The sequence below is a fragment of the Rhodnius prolixus genome, unplaced genomic scaffold (assembly GCF_049639745.1).
Source record: "Rhodnius prolixus isolate KJV_2025 unplaced genomic scaffold, Rpr scaffold_2, whole genome shotgun sequence".
NCBI lineage: Eukaryota > Metazoa > Arthropoda > Insecta > Hemiptera > Reduviidae > Rhodnius > Rhodnius prolixus.
In genome coordinates, this window is record NW_027411592.1 from 12,989,404 (window position 1) to 13,006,527 (window position 17,124).

The window sequence follows — 17,124 nt, forward strand, 5'->3', positions numbered from 1 at the left end:
ACAGAATCAGTCTCTAAATTAGCTGTTTACTTCAACTTTCACTGCCTATAAAGCCTGAAGTCGTAAAATTTTGTATTAATTTTTACGGTTTTAACATGAATTAAGCTCGTAAAGGGAGGAAATGGAAATGAAACTGGTTCAGACGTTTATATTTAGTTAAAAGGAAAAGTAAAATAATAATAAATAAATTAATTCTAAGTTCTGTGCTGCCAGCTGAAATAAAGATGGAAATGTAAACAGTGATACAGACAAATACTATTGTTATGAAACTATACATAGGCAGTTCGCTACTATTTGTGCACATTGGACTCCTATCTGAGCGAAAAGATTTGATACAGAGTGTGCTAAAAAGCACAGGTAATAATGAGTCTGTATAGCTCTCTAGAATGGCTGGCCGGATCAGTTTGGGCGATTTATCCACGGCTATCTTCACCTCCGATTCTTCGCCCGACGAAATTCCTAGGAAAAGAAAAACAAGATCTACAAGAGAGTAACGCCTCCACAGTAAGTCTTTACTCAGAGTCTCAAGGTAAAGAAACTATTTCCATTTAGTTCTCTGTGGGAATCGAGCCGATGTTAATAGTTGGAACCAACACTTCATAAATTAGTTAAATTATTATTGAAATAATGCACAAACTATCTTGCCATTTTTCTTTTATTATTACTAACTAAATACAAACTCATTTAATTTGTTTAAAAATAAATACATTCCTTACATTTTTATTGAGCATATCACAAATATTGTATTGCCCATAAACGAATACGAACATGTTTACAATATGATTTCTTTTTAAAGTATCTTCAAATCTTGTAAAACTACAATCATGTAAATTTAATGTAATATTTAATACAAGAAACATTTCTATTTTCTTGGGGTGACCAAAGCATAAAAGGCGCCTGGTGAAGGCGTAACTCCGTCAACGCCTTTTGTGTCAGGCGGTCCTTGTCCTGGTGGTATTTTAAAGTCAAAATTTTGCAGTAAAACCGCCATAAATAGAAATATATTAGTTCTTGCAAGTGCTTGACCCAGACATCTGTGTTTGCCTAAAAAAAAATAGGTTAATTTAAAGCATTTATTCACAACTTTCTTGTTTCTATGTCTCCTTAATTTTGGGCCTGTGAAAATTTCAAAAGTTCTCTATTATCAGTCAGTAGATCTGGATCCCTGACTCCTTCTGTCATTGTATTACAAAATATGAGTCATAAATACCTATCTATAGCAGTGAATTACATTGTGCTAAGTGCACCAAATCGATTAGTGGCCTCCAGTCTTGGTTAGGAGCGTGTATTCACCTTTAAAAAATGTGTAAATAACTTATATATATCTAGTTTAATGAAGTGAATTCAACCAACCTGTTCCGAAAGGTAAGTAATAGTCAGGGACATAAATTTTCCCATCCTCATCAATAAATCGATCAGGCCTAAACACTTCAGGATCTCCCCACAATTCTTTTTCCATCAATGGTCCATTGAAATTGGCAATAACCATTGTGTCCTGCAATAATAGTCAATGTAAGTTGCTGGTTTTCTGTTTTGAATTATAAATATTTTTTATTCACGAGAACGAAAGATAAAGGAAAGGTTCATTAAAAAAAAAAATTGCCTCTTTAAAGTGATTTTGAATTTCCTCACTGATAAGCATTCTTTCTTTATAGAATCCTTTATCATAAATCAAGCAAGAATTTATTCTTGTAAATATTTCACAAAAATATTGAAACTTCTTTCTTAAGGGATTTGCGCCTATTAAGCAAACAACCCTATGGAATTATAAAGTAATTCTGATTTCTTTTTGCTAAGTTAAGCTTTACTTTTACATGTTTCATACTTATTTATGTTATCGAACATACTTTTCTCATTATTTCTGTCAATCTTTCATTTTGCGCTAATGCCCATAGTCGAGATGTTTGGAATATTGAAAGATTCTGTATTTGAGATGTCCTCAGCAAGTAACTATACAATAGTTTCAGAAAGATAACAGGCTGTCCTAATACTTCGCCAATAGTATCAAAATATTTTGAACTACTTTTACCGATTAACCAATTAAATTAACTTACTTTAGGAATATCATAGCCACAGAGTTTTGTGTCCTTCAGTGCTCTGTGAGGAATACTGTAGGTCCTGCCCATGAAGTGTCTGACAGATTCGTATACAATTCCTTCAATGTAAGGCATGCTGAAATGAATTTTACAACAATGCGTACAATTAATTTATAAACAATGTGAAATTGAAAAGTTTATGAAAAATAATAAAAAGTAAAATTAGTTTTAGATTATTTGCCGATGTTTTCAATTATAATTTTTATTTAAATGTGTTTTATGATTTTAGTTCCTGCTATTGTGAATTATACCTCCCTCCTTGACTTTAAAAAAATTAAAAATAATTTGTATAAGAGATTCGTGCTGAAAAGAAAGTGGCAAACGCTGGTAAGGTTTTTTTCTGGAAAGTAACGATTATCGTTGCACAATAAGGTAAAAGTATTGTAGGATGAAGTTTATTTTTTTAAAGCCTTTTAGATAATCTTTTGAAGAACTTGGTCATATCAGGAAGCAAAGAAGTGGGCCAATGTAGAGAAATATTACTTCCACTATATGAAACAAAGAACGGAGAGAGCAGTTCAAAAAGTGTTAGGAAGATTTAGGAAGAATTAGGAAGGTTTACTTTCTGGTAAAGATCGATTTACTGTAGATGAAAGCATGGGAACGTTTTGCAGAGCCCAAAGGTAGTAAAGGTTTCTTTTTTTTTCTTTGTTTTATAAACTAATGTTTAAAGCGAGTCAACATCTAAGATTTACCAACAATACAATACAAGCAACACGATCTATCTTCAGTCAATGAGCTATAAAAGGGATCTAGGAAGAGAAAATAAAAGGACTGGCCAGTGGTCACCGTCTGGGAGTCCAGAATAAAGTCTACATTATTATAATTAAAAATATACATCTGTAGTGTAAGTTTTCCAAACAATTTAGAAATAGTCAGTTACAAAATACGAGTAGGTGACCAATATTTTGTCATTTTACTGCATTACATTCTTATAAAGTAGGCTGAAAACCTCTTATTAGGTAAAAAAAAAAAAAAACAATTATTGTCAAAGCGAAAAAGAAATGTACTTAGGTCTGTCATTAAGATTTGGCATCCTGTTTCTGCCAACCACTCTATCTAGTTCTTCCCTTGCCTTAACTTGCACTTCAGGATATAGTAACATATATAGGAATCCAAAGCCTAGTGATTTGGTTGTAGTTTCAGATCCTGCCATAAACATGTCCAAGCAAATGGCCAGCAATTGGGATTCTGCACTTATTTAAATTAAATAAATATTATTTTATTAATGTAAACAAAACAAAATTTCCTTCTTAAAGTTGTTTACTTTATACCTGAAAAACTACTTTTTCTTTCCGGTGAATTGAGCATTTCCAAATAAACATCCATCAAATCTCTTGGATCTCCTGGTTGGAACGTTTCTTTATGATGGTCCAGTTCATCCTTAAATACAATTTGCCAAGATTAAATCGAACAGTGTTTCACCGTTTAAAATTTAGTAGAAACTTTTAAAATTGCAAGACACTAACGGTTTGCTTAATCAATTATGGATAAACTGAATGGATCAAGAATCTCCTATTGTTGGGCTGCAGACTTTTCTGCAAGAACAGTTTGAGAAAGAAAGATACGAATTAGAAAGTTGATTAAAAACTTGAAGAGATGAGAAAAACCACAAAATGCAATATTTTTGTTCTGGGCAAAAATAATTTTTTTAAAAATCATCCCCGTCTACCACTCCACCCTAAATAAATATAGATAGTTAACTAATCAAAGTAGAGTTTCTTGTAGCACTGGTGTTTGAGCAAAGAAGAATATCGAAATTCTGTTCAAACGGGGTAGGAGATTTTGTCGGTCATAAAGCGAGGAAGATGGACTCGAATGCAATTCCGAAAAAAAATCTTGGAACTTGGTAACGTGAAGAGAATGACTGATACTAGATGCTCCACTCTAGATGCTGAAGATGCAGTTTGCTGTACAGATTGCGCAAATGGAGAATGGTTGGTATAGGACGATAAAACGTGGCGATATTTTTTTTGTGGAGGCCAGAATTTATTCCGTTAAGGTTAAGTAAGAGAACTATTTTCATTTTGAAAGTGAAGTTCATTTGAATGTAAAAGAGGCCCTTTGTAATTGAAAACCATTACAAAGGAAATTCAATTGAAAATAAGTAGGACGATTAACCAATTCCTTCATGAACACCAATGTTCACGCATGTAAATAGTTCCGTCCTCAAGGGCGTGGAAAATAACTAAACAGTTCCTGAAATTATGAATTAAAATTATTTTGATTTTAGTGTAGTATCTCTTTGAGTGTACAATATTCTTCTATTGCTTCCTAGTTCAAAGAAGTTAATAAAACTTATTATAGAGATTAGTTGCACATCTCCACTTTTAGGATATTATATTGAATTACATGTCACATAACAAAATAACTTTCAACAAACTTAGGATGTACATTTATACTCACCTTTAGAAATCTCCAGAGTCTTTCATGAATACTAATAAACTGTTTGTAGCCAGATCGCTCTGGAGCAATGTGTCGAAGAAATGGAAATTGGCTGAATAATGTTCCAACCATATCAATATTAGCAAATAATTCTGTCATCAGATTTTGTAATTTTTTTAATTCCTTATCTTCTCGGCTATATCTATCGTAAAAAGACAATAAATGTTATTTATTTATTTTTACTGAACCCAAATCAAATATTTTATACATAAAATGTTTCCAAAGAACATGGAATGTTAATTACAAACGAATCCTGAAGGAAACATATGTCTGTGAAAGTTTAAAATAAATAAATAAGAAACTTTTTATTTTTTAAAGAAGCAGAAAAAAGATGTGCTACAAATATGTCATTTCCTTAGTAGTACCGTTAAAATTTTAAAAAATATCGCATGCGTCTCGATCCGCATCTGGGTCACACACTTTCGGTGGATCTTCTTCGACATCCTAACCAATTAAATCAGAGAGGTAATCCACTGTTATTCCTACTGTTTTCATGATGCCCTTCGTATTTTTTTTTTTCTTTAATAGCAGCGAAGCCATTCTGTACAAAAGCCCAACCAACCGAGCTAAGTCTATCTGTCCTAATCGCCATTTACATTAAGGATCTTTTTTTAGTTTAAAAATTAATACGGAACTGAACAACTTCTAACTTTATGAAAAAGAACATACCTAATTGTTATTACAGTTAAATTAATGAATTATACTAACCTAATACTGGCCATCATCATCCACAAAGTATTCAGAACGTTTACTCCAAAAGCATCAGACATTTCGATCATTGCTGCCCCTTTGTTCGCTTTTACCTGTTGGGCAAACACCTGAACAAGATTTTCAGCTTCGTTCTCTACTAATTCAGACATGGTCCGTTTACCCCAACCAAATTCTCTAAGATGCCTTAGTACAAATCTTCTCTGTTCCATCCAAAATTCTTCATCAGTTAAAAGCAATCCTGATCAATAATAAATCAAAATAACCGAATCAGTTTACTGGAATCCAGTGAAAGAAAGCGCATTGAGCTTTTTAAAAGATAATATTGTTTACGAATAATTTATTTCATTTGTATTATTGATTATTTGTAATTTAGTACAATGAAACGAGCGTCTGAAAACATTTAACTTTAAACCATATAAAATACCTCTTCGTGCTCCCCAGGTTCTTGTTTCGTAGAAAGGTCCTTGTGGTCGACCATCCAAATCTTCATTCGTGAGCATTTCCTTTATGGAAGGATAATCTTGGCAAATAACTTGTCTATCTTTACCAACTCTGACGCCTACAACTGGGCCATATTCTTTCCTCAAGGACATTGTCGCCTTGTAAAGAAAACCGCCCATTGATTGTCTCAGTCGTGCAATCAATATTGCACTTCCAACTACAGGATACCATGAAGGTCCTACAATTTTAAAATGGCTGATATTTAAAATATTCAAAATATAAGATTAGTAAATACTTAAAGCAATATGTTTTCTAGATTATTTATTAGTTAGTTTCTTTTATTATTGGTAAAAAATGTCTTGTTTTCTATCTTGAGATTTCACGTGAACTAAAGTCAATTCATGAACTAAAGTTTTAAAGTAAAAAAATTGTTTTTTATCAAATTGGCTGAGTGCATAGGCGCACTCCAGGGTGGTCAGAAACCCCCCGCTCCTTGACAATATTTGAAAAAATAAAAGTTCTCTAATATTTTTTTTTTTATATTAGGGTATTACAACGTTTAGGTCCTACCCCCGACCCACAAAAGCCATAATTTCCGGTCAAGCCAACTTCCTCTGAGTCCTCTACCAGCTATGCATGACTCTACAATCCCTATCCAGCATTTTCTAGGCCTGCCTCGTTTGCTTCTTTCTTTTGGGAGGTAGCTGTAAACATTTTATGGCCCACGATATCCGTCCAAACACATTAGATAGCCGTACCATTTTAGATGTTTCTATAGTACACATTATAGGTTTACTTTAGCTATAATCACAGAGTTAGGATATGCTGCCTTTTAGATAAACCACAACTTCACCACCAAAAGTCCATCTCGTGCGCTAGCAGTCTATTTTCCACACTTTTGGTCATTTCCGACGCGTATGTCACTGCATATTCCACAAAAGCGTGGTAGTTCTTCTTCTTCGTGAGCATTCTTATTTCTTCATTCCAGAGGGTAGAATTTAAGGTATTAATTTTTTCCTCACATTTTTCGTTAGTAGATAGATACCCATTATCCGAAGTATTTGGACTCCTCGCTGCTATTCACTGTCAAGTTATACGGCGTACGAAGTTATTACGACTTGATCGTCAGCATATTGCAGGGTGCAAACGTTAAGGACTGCTCTATAAAAACATTAAATATAAACAAACACGAGGGAATAGTTTGAAATTGAATTTTTTCGTTTTACAACTTTCACAATGAAGAGATTAGCTGAGTGGTTAGCTATATTAGATTTCACCATGGAAACCCCGGGTGTGAATCCAGCTGCTGGCCCTTAGATTTTCTCTTCCTAGTAGCCTCTTACAGCTCATTGTTCGGTAAAGGAGAGTCTGTAGCGAGAGTACACTGTCCGGCGGCCGGCAGTGCACTGAAAAAAGCTACGGGCGCCAATGACCTCAGATGTTGATGCGCCTTTAAAAAAAAAAAGAAAATAAAATAAAAAAGAAACCTTTTGCAATGTAGCGTTTTTAAAGATTTTCTGTTTAATGATTGTGAAGATATTCTTGTTCTTCGTGGACAAGTGAATAGGAAGCTGCAGTTATATAATTGACCAGACCGACCAGCTGTATCAAGGAGGAAGTGTGACGTCCAGGAGGAGTAGAAACTTTCTAACCGAGTTCTCCGTAAAAACGTTTATCTCTGTCTCAATCAACCTTTCTTTCCCTCTTTACATTTCTCGTTTACAATTAAATAAATCACTTTATTTACCTGGTGGGAAATTTTTGGGTTTCCTGGTGTCTAAATAAATTAGCAGCACAAGAACAAATAGGAACAATGCTGCAGCCAGCCACATTTCTGTAATACACAAAATTATTATTATTATTACTATTATTATTATTATTATTTTTTTTTTTTATGATTTAAGGCGCGTCAACATCTAAGGTTATTGGCGCCCGGAGCTTTTTTCAGTGCACTGCCGGCCTCCGGACAGTGTTCTCTCGTTAAAGACAACACTGTCCATCACCGGACAGTGTTCTCTGTAAGAAGCTCCTAGGAAGAGAAAATCTAAGGGTCAGCTGCTGGATATTATTATTATTATTATTACTATTATTATTATTATATAATTCCAACTGTTTATAACAAAGACCACTTATGATTATATATTATATCTCTGATATTTTCAAAGTAATAATTACGAGGGGGTCAAGTTCAAAATTGGAATTAAGCCAAGAACTTAGTAGCATCTGATATAATTGTGTATTTGAAAACGCTTTACTATAATTGCTTTCCCATCTTCCCCATAAGATTAAAGATTAAATCATTCGTATTAATGAAAACATGTACAAAATTGACAGATGAAATCGGATACTGAGAAGATGTTGGGACGTTAAGCTCCTTTGCTACAAATATTGTTAGTTTACCAATATCTCTATACAACATATAGTAAAAAGTTTTAGTGTTTAATGAAAATTACAATCTTGAATAATTTAGTAAAAAAAGAAGGATAAATGCGCACCAGATTTTTGTTTTTGATAATTACCAAAACTTCGTCTTTCTTCCAGTCTATTTCTTCGTAAATCAAACAGCATTTAGCGATATTTCAAATCATTGTTACGCTTCAATAACCTGGGCTTTCTAAAGGCAACGAAATTTTCGAAGAAGAAACACCATATATACACCTGACAGGATTTGGCACGAATTTTCACAAAAAGCAACAGGTAGGATTTGAGCCAAATGATTATTAACAAAGTTCAGATTATTTACATTGAATAATTGGTTAGTGGAAAAAAACCAATTTCGATTCACGACATGTGATTTTTCTTAGAATAAAGTCGAAGGGGAGAAGAAGGCTAAATAACGTTAACTAGCGGTCATGTCACAGAATATTGAGAGGTATCTGCTTTTCAGTCAAGCAAAACCTGCAACATCGACCAGTCCCAGTAGGCTCACTGCATTATTCCATTCAGTCAGCAAAACCAGCAAAAACTCTTAGAGCTTCCCAATCAAGATTAATTCTTCCATAAAACTGCAAGATATGGGTATGCTGAACTAAACACTAAAAGTTTCCGGAAGTTGTAAAAGAATTTGTAGCATTCTATTAACCACTCAACAACTCAAAAATGTGCTACTTGGAGGAAGAGAGAAAGTAAGCCAAAAATAAAATATTAAATAATATTACGTAAAAAGATCTCTAGATTTATTATTTGGAAAGAGTTTGGAAGAAGAAATTATGTAACCTGTAGTCGGGCAACAAGAAAGTATTATTACACAGGAGAAAGCACTCCACCGTCACTCTCAAGGACTTTGAATTTCTTTTTTTATAAGACAAAATGTAACTGTTACGGATAGCTAGCGGCTCATTGCATAATATTATGTAGTCTTCCGATTGAACTTGAACGAAGAACTACCAATCAGTTTAAACGTTTAAAATTCATTAGTGCCAAAATTATATAAAAATATATAACTACTTCAATTTACGCCTCGCTTTAGTTATTAATTAATTCTAATTTATAAGGTATACAAAGTAAAAATTAACCACACATAAGCGATTAACTGAAAGTACACAATAACCACCTTTCATTATAGCATTCTATTAGAAGTGACGATACCATCAAGATATTGGCAAAAAATTTTTGTTTCATTGGTTATGCCTCAAAACATAAAAGTAAATATTCACCCTAAGAATGAAACAAAAAACCTTAATATTTGGTTCATTCAGAGGAAGTATGGCTACCGAGATTGAATATAAGGCATTTTTTATCTAGAGTATTTTAATTTTATAATACGACAAAAATTGAGGTTATATCAAATCAATCAAGTGTATAAAAATAAAAAAACAAATTTTTTATTGTTTCATGGAATATTTTTTCTCTATGATCCAATTATTAGGCATCTTTAACCGCCTCCGCGCAGATTATTTGGATTCAGAATAAAAAAAAGATCCCGTAGCATGGTGAAATTATTAAATCTGCTTTCGCATATAAAATCTGCTAGGACTTATATCTTTGGTAGTTTTAGGTGTGTAACCTAGTAGGTCTATTGAGGGCGGTATCGGAATTTCAATGCTATCAAGTTCAATTTTTTTCTATAGTCTGACCCAGTCTGTTCGAGGCCGAGAGTGGAACAAAACTAGTCATTGTTGTAAAGATCTTGGAAGAATGTATACCATGTATTTAAAATATGGTATCGTAACTCTGGAAACAAATTTCTATTTCATCAAAGAACTATCAGCGAAATTAAGGATAACACAATTCCTGCATGAGAGATACCTATGTATTATTAAAAAATACAGCTTTTAGTGCTTGGAAGAAAACGTACTTTCCTCACCGAAAGGGCTTCTGAAGCGAAATGCGAAGAAGATGCGACTACTACATGAATTTCGCGCAGAAATATGGGCCACTTAGTCGAAATGCTGGATTTGAATTACGCTTACCACAGGAGTCTTCTGATGGTTTGCAACTTATAAGCTGGAAAGCAAGTGAAAAAGAAACCAATCTGGCAGAGATGGTGAATGCGAATATATTAGGCAATTTATACTTAAAGCCTAAAAGCTAAAAGATAAATGTGAAACAAAGACAAGCTATGCGATAAAATAAACTTAAAAAGTGATATAAATACTGATTATAAAGATGCTATTGAGGGGACGACAAGGAAGAAGAAGTCAACGGTGAAAATGGCAAAAGCAAAGCAAAGGAGATGAAGGTTACAAAAACAATACAAAGCAGATGAAGATTGCAAAAATGATGCAAAGAAGATGAAGATGAAAGATTCTGGGGGAAAAAGTGAATCTGAGGAAGAAGTAGGTTTTAGCAAACATGAAAAAGAGTATAAAGATGAGAGAGGTAAAGCAGTCTCTATCTTCATACAAAAAGATAACGCCAAGGTACCAACGGTAGTGGTAGGGCAGTAAAGAATAAAATTGAGTCTAAGCTAAAAGAACTTATGCAAAAGAGATTTATGATACATATTATAATAGGATCCTAGGATTTCGGAAAATCAAAAACTCTTAGGACATGGAGATTTATTTACTAGTAAGGATTCGTACAGATAGGACGGTAAGATAGAAACAATAACTCGGTTATGCAGTACAGTTTTAAGAATAAGTTTCATAGACAGAATAATTTCACAATGACGATTGATTACAACCGCATGCTATTCCTTTTCATTTTAAGTAGATAAAATTTATTGCATTATTATTATTATTTTGCAGTGGTTCAATTGTAAAATAACTTGGAACCAAATTTAAAAAGGTAATAAATAATTTACCATAGTATTTCATGTTTTGTGTTACTCTAGTTAGTTCACATTTCCTTTCAAAGATAAAAAATACATAGATAAAAAACGAGCTCAATTTTATAAACTGAAGTAAAGTATCTCTAAAGTAGTATAAGTAGAAAGAAGTGCAGATAATGAAAACAGAACTCACCAGCAAAATAAATTCAAAAAACAAAAACTATCACACAGGTAAATAACTCGGTGGCGGTTGGTTCACTCTCTCTAAAGATTTCTGTCAGTAGTTAGTGAGCCAGCTCCAACTTCCTAATATACTTTCTCCCCCCTCTTACACAGAACTTGTTATCATCCTCATGTCAAAGTATTAGCGAAAATGAAATACAACCAATAATATATGTCGCTTTATTGTTCATCACAGGCTGTCTTACACCTCAGTTTAGAAATACGGAAATATCTTTAACAAAGAAATAATTCTCTTTAAACTAAACGAACTGACTTACCTTGCAAGATCATCTACAATCAAAAAGTATTAGGTTTTTCCCAGATCTTTCAACTCTTAAAACGATATTTATGGAAGGTGATGCAAAATTTCATCTTAGAAAATGATTATTCCATTTTTGATAAATTTTCGGAGTTTTAATTCTGCTTTTGCGAACTGCCATGAATCCGAATTAATTGATAATTTCTATTTGGTCACAGCTTTGGTATCAGACTATACCAGTTACAAGATATTGTCTTTGTTGAATACCTTTTAATGTAGAAACTTTGTGGACATTGCCTACAGACCTTTCCCTCCATGATTTCATTTAAGATAGAGTGACATCCATCGGTTTCTCCACACTAGACAAGGTCGCATTACCTACCTCTGCAAATCTCTGCCACTGTTATACTTTATTTCTATTTTTACCTACTTTTGGCGGCCTAGTACACCCAAGTTTACTGGAGGAAGAGTAGCTTTCATACTTTTCATCAAATAAAATTACTATTGTCTTGGTCGTAGCCTAGAAAGGTTTACTTTATTAGCTTATTTAAACTAACTTAGGAATGCAGTTGGATATCCACATTTTTGCTGATTGCCGTCTACTAGGAGAGAAATTAAAAAATATATGTGTTTTTAAGGAATCTAAAACCCACTAAAATCCCCAGCAGTTATTTTGGAAACATTTTTAAGAAATTAAAACATAAGATTTAAATATTTATTTTCATCGAAAGAAATACAATTTTTACATTTATTCAGATGGCTACAAAAAGGAATAAATGCTGATACAAAAAATAAATTAAACACAAGAAACTTTTTGCATTGTTGGACAATATCAATGATTTTCTCCGAATAATTTAATCTTAACGGGCTTTTCATTTATCTTGAAATTAGTTAATCAATATTGAGCAGAGAATGTGACTTCTACTTATAACAGTTTTAATCTCTAAGTCACTACTATTAATCTCATAAACACGTACTCATATTCTATTTATTAACCTTAGATTATTCAAGCTATATGAAAAGATAAAACAGAACAAGAAAACAAACTTAATGCCTTTGAAATAATAGAAAAACATTTTAAATTAATAAGTCATTCATACAATTGCATTTTGATCCTCATCTAATTAACTACTATTCTAGGGTGAATTTCTTATTGAACTGAGCAAGAAGAGAGGTAAGTGATTGTGTATCTTGCTGTAGGATTGGATTTTCATTGATTTCTCTCAAAGAAATGTTTAAAACTTCACACTTTTCTTGAACTTTGTTCAGTTCATCTACTAGTTTTTTAAAATTGGATATTGAGTAAACTGTTTCTTCAAGTTTTCTTTCAAATGTGTACAGCTGCAAGTAAAAAATAAATATTACAACTTTCAACAAAATTACAATGTAAAGAGAGTTCGATTATCCTCTGTAAATTTATAGAAGGATCGGCTACAAACCCATAGCGCTATAGAAGCATTAGATCACCCGTTTACACGTCAGGGGCAAGGACTTTATCTTGAAGAATTTAGAGTTAAGTATGGTGAGCTAAAGTTTACATTTAATATATCTTAACATCTTTCTACTAGCAAATTTAAAGTGGTCACATAAGATATTTAGCAACGGATTTGTGGCTTTACATCTAATCCCCCCCAAAATGAAATCTAAATGTAAGAACTTCAACATGATCTTGGAATGATACGAGATAATGAGGGTTAGATTTATTTATTTATTTTATTTTTGAATATTTTTTAGGTTCTTTTGATCGCCAGTACTTTTTTAAGGGATCTGCGTTTCAGCGAGGTCTTGGAAGACCTCAAACCACACTTATTTACTCACCCTAATTCACTTGGATTAGGCAACTCATGCTTATCACTGTTCCCCATAGTCATTTATTTTTGCTCCTTGTATGCAGTAAACTATATTTCATGACTACACACTTTATCTAAGGCAAACTAACATTAGTTAATAGTAAGGATTAAAATTATTAGATAGGGTGGACCAGCTGACCCACCGTAAAATAAAATAGGTTCTTGTTGTATGGTACATAATTTTGTTTAAGACTTAAAATTTTACCCTCAGACTAAAAAAAAACGTGTTTGCAACAGTCAAACTGCAACTGCTCAAAATAACTATAACATTCATAAAATTAAACTGTGGCTTGAGATGCTATCGCTTCTATAGCAAATGCACAAGTACTATTTGATTTATCAACTATAAAGCACAGAGCTACTCAAACAACATAAGAACGCCGCAGTAAATGTAATACCATAGCTTTTTGAGATAATCGATGCACCTGATCATGGACACTATCTTTTTGATTTAGTACGACATGCTAATTTATCTTAGTCATGGCTTTTTGAGTTGGACTAAAAATATACAGAAACGTTCAAACGAGACTAAATAATAATACACATGTGATGGGCTTTTAAAGAGACACCCTATTCAGTACTACATTATTATAGCAAACTATTTTGATTTAGATTATAAAGAGATATTGATTTCATTCCTTACAGCTTCAAGTTGATTTCGAGTTACTTGGAGTTGTTCATCAATATTTCTTTCTTCTTCTTCAGAACACTGTTCTAGCTGGCAATCATCCTCCGGTAATACAACATCTTTTGGTATAGCAAGATACATGTTTACAATTTCCTAATCACAATGCGCAATGAAATTAAATCAATCAATGAAAAATTAGAATATCTCAACACTCACTCCAGAAAGAAAAATGCGACAGTTTCGATAGGATACTTATAATAACTACCTTTCAATAATAAAATTATACTAACTTTCAAATCGTCTGTATGTCTATCAATGGATTCTCTGTACACCGCAAGAAGAGATTCTCTTGATCTCTTCAAAGCATCTGCATTATAGTTAAAAGCTGATAATTTCCTCTCCAAACTATCCAATAACGAACTGAATATATTGTCCAATACGTCCTTAACTAAAATAATTTTTAAAAAAATTTAAAATATTAACCTTTTAAAAATATAATGTACCTTGTCCATTGAAACTGCTGTAAAAAAAAATGTCACTATGTAAAGCGTAATAACTTAGGCCTTATTTAAAATTTAAACATTTAGAGCGTAACATTTAATATTCACAAAACTCGCAATAGTAAATTATTTAAGCTTTAGACTCGAAACTTGGAAATTTCCAAGTTTCAAAATGAATAAAGGAAACCAAAACTTACGTCCTGATACTACTGAAGTTCCTGAAAAGCCGAAAAGTTGAGCTTCATATTCTGAGTCTACAGAAGCATTATAATTAAACTCCATGTCCAACTAAAATATTAATTGAAATAAATCGACGTTGACCTGCTTTGTTTACCATTACAACTGTAAGTTTCCCGCCGATACTACCAGTTCAGCTGACCGTGATGCACAGGTTATGTTTATCAACTTATACTAACGTACAACAGACGAGTGAACTTAAAACAGAAGATGAAAGGTATTCTCTTGAATTTTATATTCTTATATTTCATTATGTACGATACACATAATTCATATGTGCGTATTTAATAAACAACTTCTTTTTTTTCTATGGGGCATCAGAATTACTTTCTTTTCAGCCTCCAAACTATTGATATTTAATAAACGAAAGTGTGTCATTTTATTAATTCCTTTAGAGTGAATAAAATCCAGAGAAATTTTTATAAGTAAGGAACATTTTTAGTTAATGATAAAATTGGGGGGGGGGGGATTTTCAATTATTGTAAACTGATAAGAATAATAATTACTGAAATATATGTAGAAACACATTCGTAGAATAATTCGTACGTTATTCGGTTTAGAATTAATTAAATTATTCAATTGGTTAGTTGGCTTTAATACACCAATAAGTAAAAGTTTAAAAGGAACGCAGGTATTTAACAGTAAAAGCTTGAATTAACATCTTTATTGGTTATAAAAATACCCTTATTTTACAAAAAAGTTTTTTTTAACTTCAGTACAATATAAATCATTGCAGCTTTATACTGCTAAAGTTTATTAACAATAACATTAAACGAAAGTTGTCAATAATAAATATATTGAAGAAAATAAATGAAAGGCACTATATTAAGAAAGTAGCCGTATGTGCTATCTAGCGGCAATCAACAGAACTATTAATGAAAGGTAGTTTAAGTGTTTCTCGCTAGATAGCATAAGACGTACCTTTTAACTAATGGAAATAATTATTGTGTCCTTTGAAGTGAAGGCACTTGGTTGAATTTTGCCAATCAAATTAATGAACCAAGCTCCTAATAGCTAACTCTATTGTAATGCTAATGCTATTGAATTGTAATATAAAAATAAGATTATTTAGAGCTTTACAAGAAATCAATATTGATTCTACCGAATAATTGTTCTGAAAAGACATTTTTAATTATTGGTTCTGCCTACCATTTGGGGAACATATTCATTTAATTTGGCTATTTACTCGAACAGAGCTTTATATTGATTACTTATAACATACGAACTACTCTTACTTGTTTTTGGTCTAACTCGTATGTTTTTTTTTTACTATAAGGCATAAGTTTCTATTTCACTTTGCAACATTTAAATGTACAGTCTTCTTTTTTTTCTTTAGCTCAGTTGCTTTCTGAAATTTTTCGCTTTGGGAAAATATTTAACATTGTTCCGATTACATTTGTTTCAAAATGCTTGTGCCATGACAAAAGATCGAGTAAGTTTGAATAAAGAAAAAAAAAATACCACATAATGAAACATTTTTTCTGTCGCTAACTCGAAAAATAACCTGTTAATTTCCTTATAATGAGCTTCAACAAATCCACCTCTAGGTAGAAAAGTAAGAGTTAAAGAGGAGTAAATAAGAAAAGACGTAAATAGACGTTTTGTTTTATTCAATTATTTATTTTCTGAATAAATAAAATGTATTACTCTAATATAAAAGGTTGTAAACACTACAGGGTATAAAAAAGAAAATATATATTGAATTTACAGATGTCATTATAGAAATATCTTTTTGAATTTTTTGAAGATTGTCGAAGAGTTCCTACTTGGACATTGTCTTAGACAATGTGCCTGCGTCTTTATAAGGCACCAATCCCCTTAAAATGTAAACATCTGTTCCAATATACAAGTATTTAGGAACTTCTTGCAAATGAGGTTCACCTGACGAACATGCGTTGGTTACTACAATTTTTGCTTCATCAGCAAATAAGCAAATTTATTTTCTTCTTTTACCTAATGATTGCCAGTTGTAGTGGTGATTTTCCTTTATCTCTTTGATTTTCTGTAAGAGAACTGACTGAGTAGATACTCAACTTCTCCGCATTCCACTTCGAGTTGATACATTAACATATTACTTTCTTAATGGAGTTACAAGTGGGGATATCTTTCTTTTTCTTCAACCTTGTACAATCTACCAAAGATTTTTTGTTATGACATTTGTCGCAGTAACATTACAATTAATTTTAATAATTCAGTAACATTGTCCATGTTTAACAGCAGCCTTGCTCTTGACTTGTAAACAAACCTCTTGATATCAGATACACAATTAACTGGCAGAATACATTTCCTTCAGCTTCTGTATTTCTTGTAATTGTGAAATCGTGCATTCTCACTATATGTGGACCAAAATATTGCAGCATTGAATCCAATGCACATGTATTTTCCAGTGACCCTCTTAAATTTATCTAACGTCAACATTTTTTCATGTACCACATTAACGTTCCTTAATATTAATAGCCCAATAGGTTATCTACGTTGGATGCCCTCTTTAAAATAAATTTTACAAGTTTTTTCAAGCTTTTT

At 32.3% G+C, this 17,124-nt stretch overlaps 2 protein-coding genes across 2 annotated transcripts; both read right to left on the reverse strand.

Annotated features, from left to right (window-relative positions):
* Nucleotides 1-646: 646 nt before the first annotated feature.
* On the reverse strand, nt 647-11,788 carry Cyp303a1 (Probable cytochrome P450 303a1). Its single transcript, XM_074117931.1, has 10 exons — nt 11,099-11,788; nt 7,441-7,527; nt 5,677-5,931; nt 5,250-5,490; nt 4,503-4,683; nt 3,371-3,479; nt 3,107-3,287; nt 2,055-2,172; nt 1,354-1,495; nt 647-1,044 (listed from the first exon to the last, which is right to left on the reverse strand). The coding sequence occupies exons 2-10, from the start codon at nt 7,523-7,525 to the stop codon at nt 863-865; spliced, it is 1,494 nt and encodes a 497-aa protein (XP_073974032.1). The 5' UTR covers nt 7,526-7,527; nt 11,099-11,788; the 3' UTR covers nt 647-862.
* Nucleotides 11,789-12,087: 299 nt separating this feature from the next.
* Nucleotides 12,088-14,769, reverse strand: LOC141448984 (uncharacterized). The gene is made up of 4 exons (XM_074117932.1): nt 14,562-14,769; nt 14,155-14,312; nt 13,880-14,017; nt 12,088-12,727 (listed from the first exon to the last, which is right to left on the reverse strand). Exons 1-4 carry the CDS (start codon nt 14,644-14,646, stop codon nt 12,518-12,520), a joined length of 591 nt encoding a protein of 196 aa, XP_073974033.1. The 5' UTR covers nt 14,647-14,769; the 3' UTR covers nt 12,088-12,517.
* Between the last annotated feature and the right edge of the window lie 2,355 nt (nt 14,770-17,124).

What these genes read in the sequence shown, in the direction of transcription:
- Cyp303a1 (XM_074117931.1), bottom strand. Translation starts at nt 7,525, where the DNA reads ATGTGGCTGGCTGCAGCATTGTTCCTATTTGTTCTTGTGCTGCTAATT. An exon ending in AATCTTAATGACAGACCTAA is followed by an intron (nt 2,173 to 3,106) that starts GTACATTTCTTT and finishes AATTCATTTCAG; the next exon opens with CATGCCTTACATTGAAGGAA. An exon ending in TTACTTACCTTTCGGAACAG is followed by an intron (nt 1,045 to 1,353) that starts GTTGGTTGAATT and finishes ATTTTTTTTTAG; the next exon opens with GCAAACACAGATGTCTGGGT.
- LOC141448984 (XM_074117932.1), bottom strand. Translation starts at nt 14,646, where the DNA reads ATGGAGTTTAATTATAATGCTTCTGTAGACTCAGAATATGAAGCTCAA. An exon ending in AACTTCAGTAGTATCAGGAC is followed by an intron (nt 14,313 to 14,561) that starts GTAAGTTTTGGT and finishes AAATTATTTTAG; the next exon opens with TTAAGGACGTATTGGACAAT. An exon ending in CTCGAAATCAACTTGAAGCT is followed by an intron (nt 12,728 to 13,879) that starts GTAAGGAATGAA and finishes TTTTACTTGCAG; the next exon opens with CTGTACACATTTGAAAGAAA.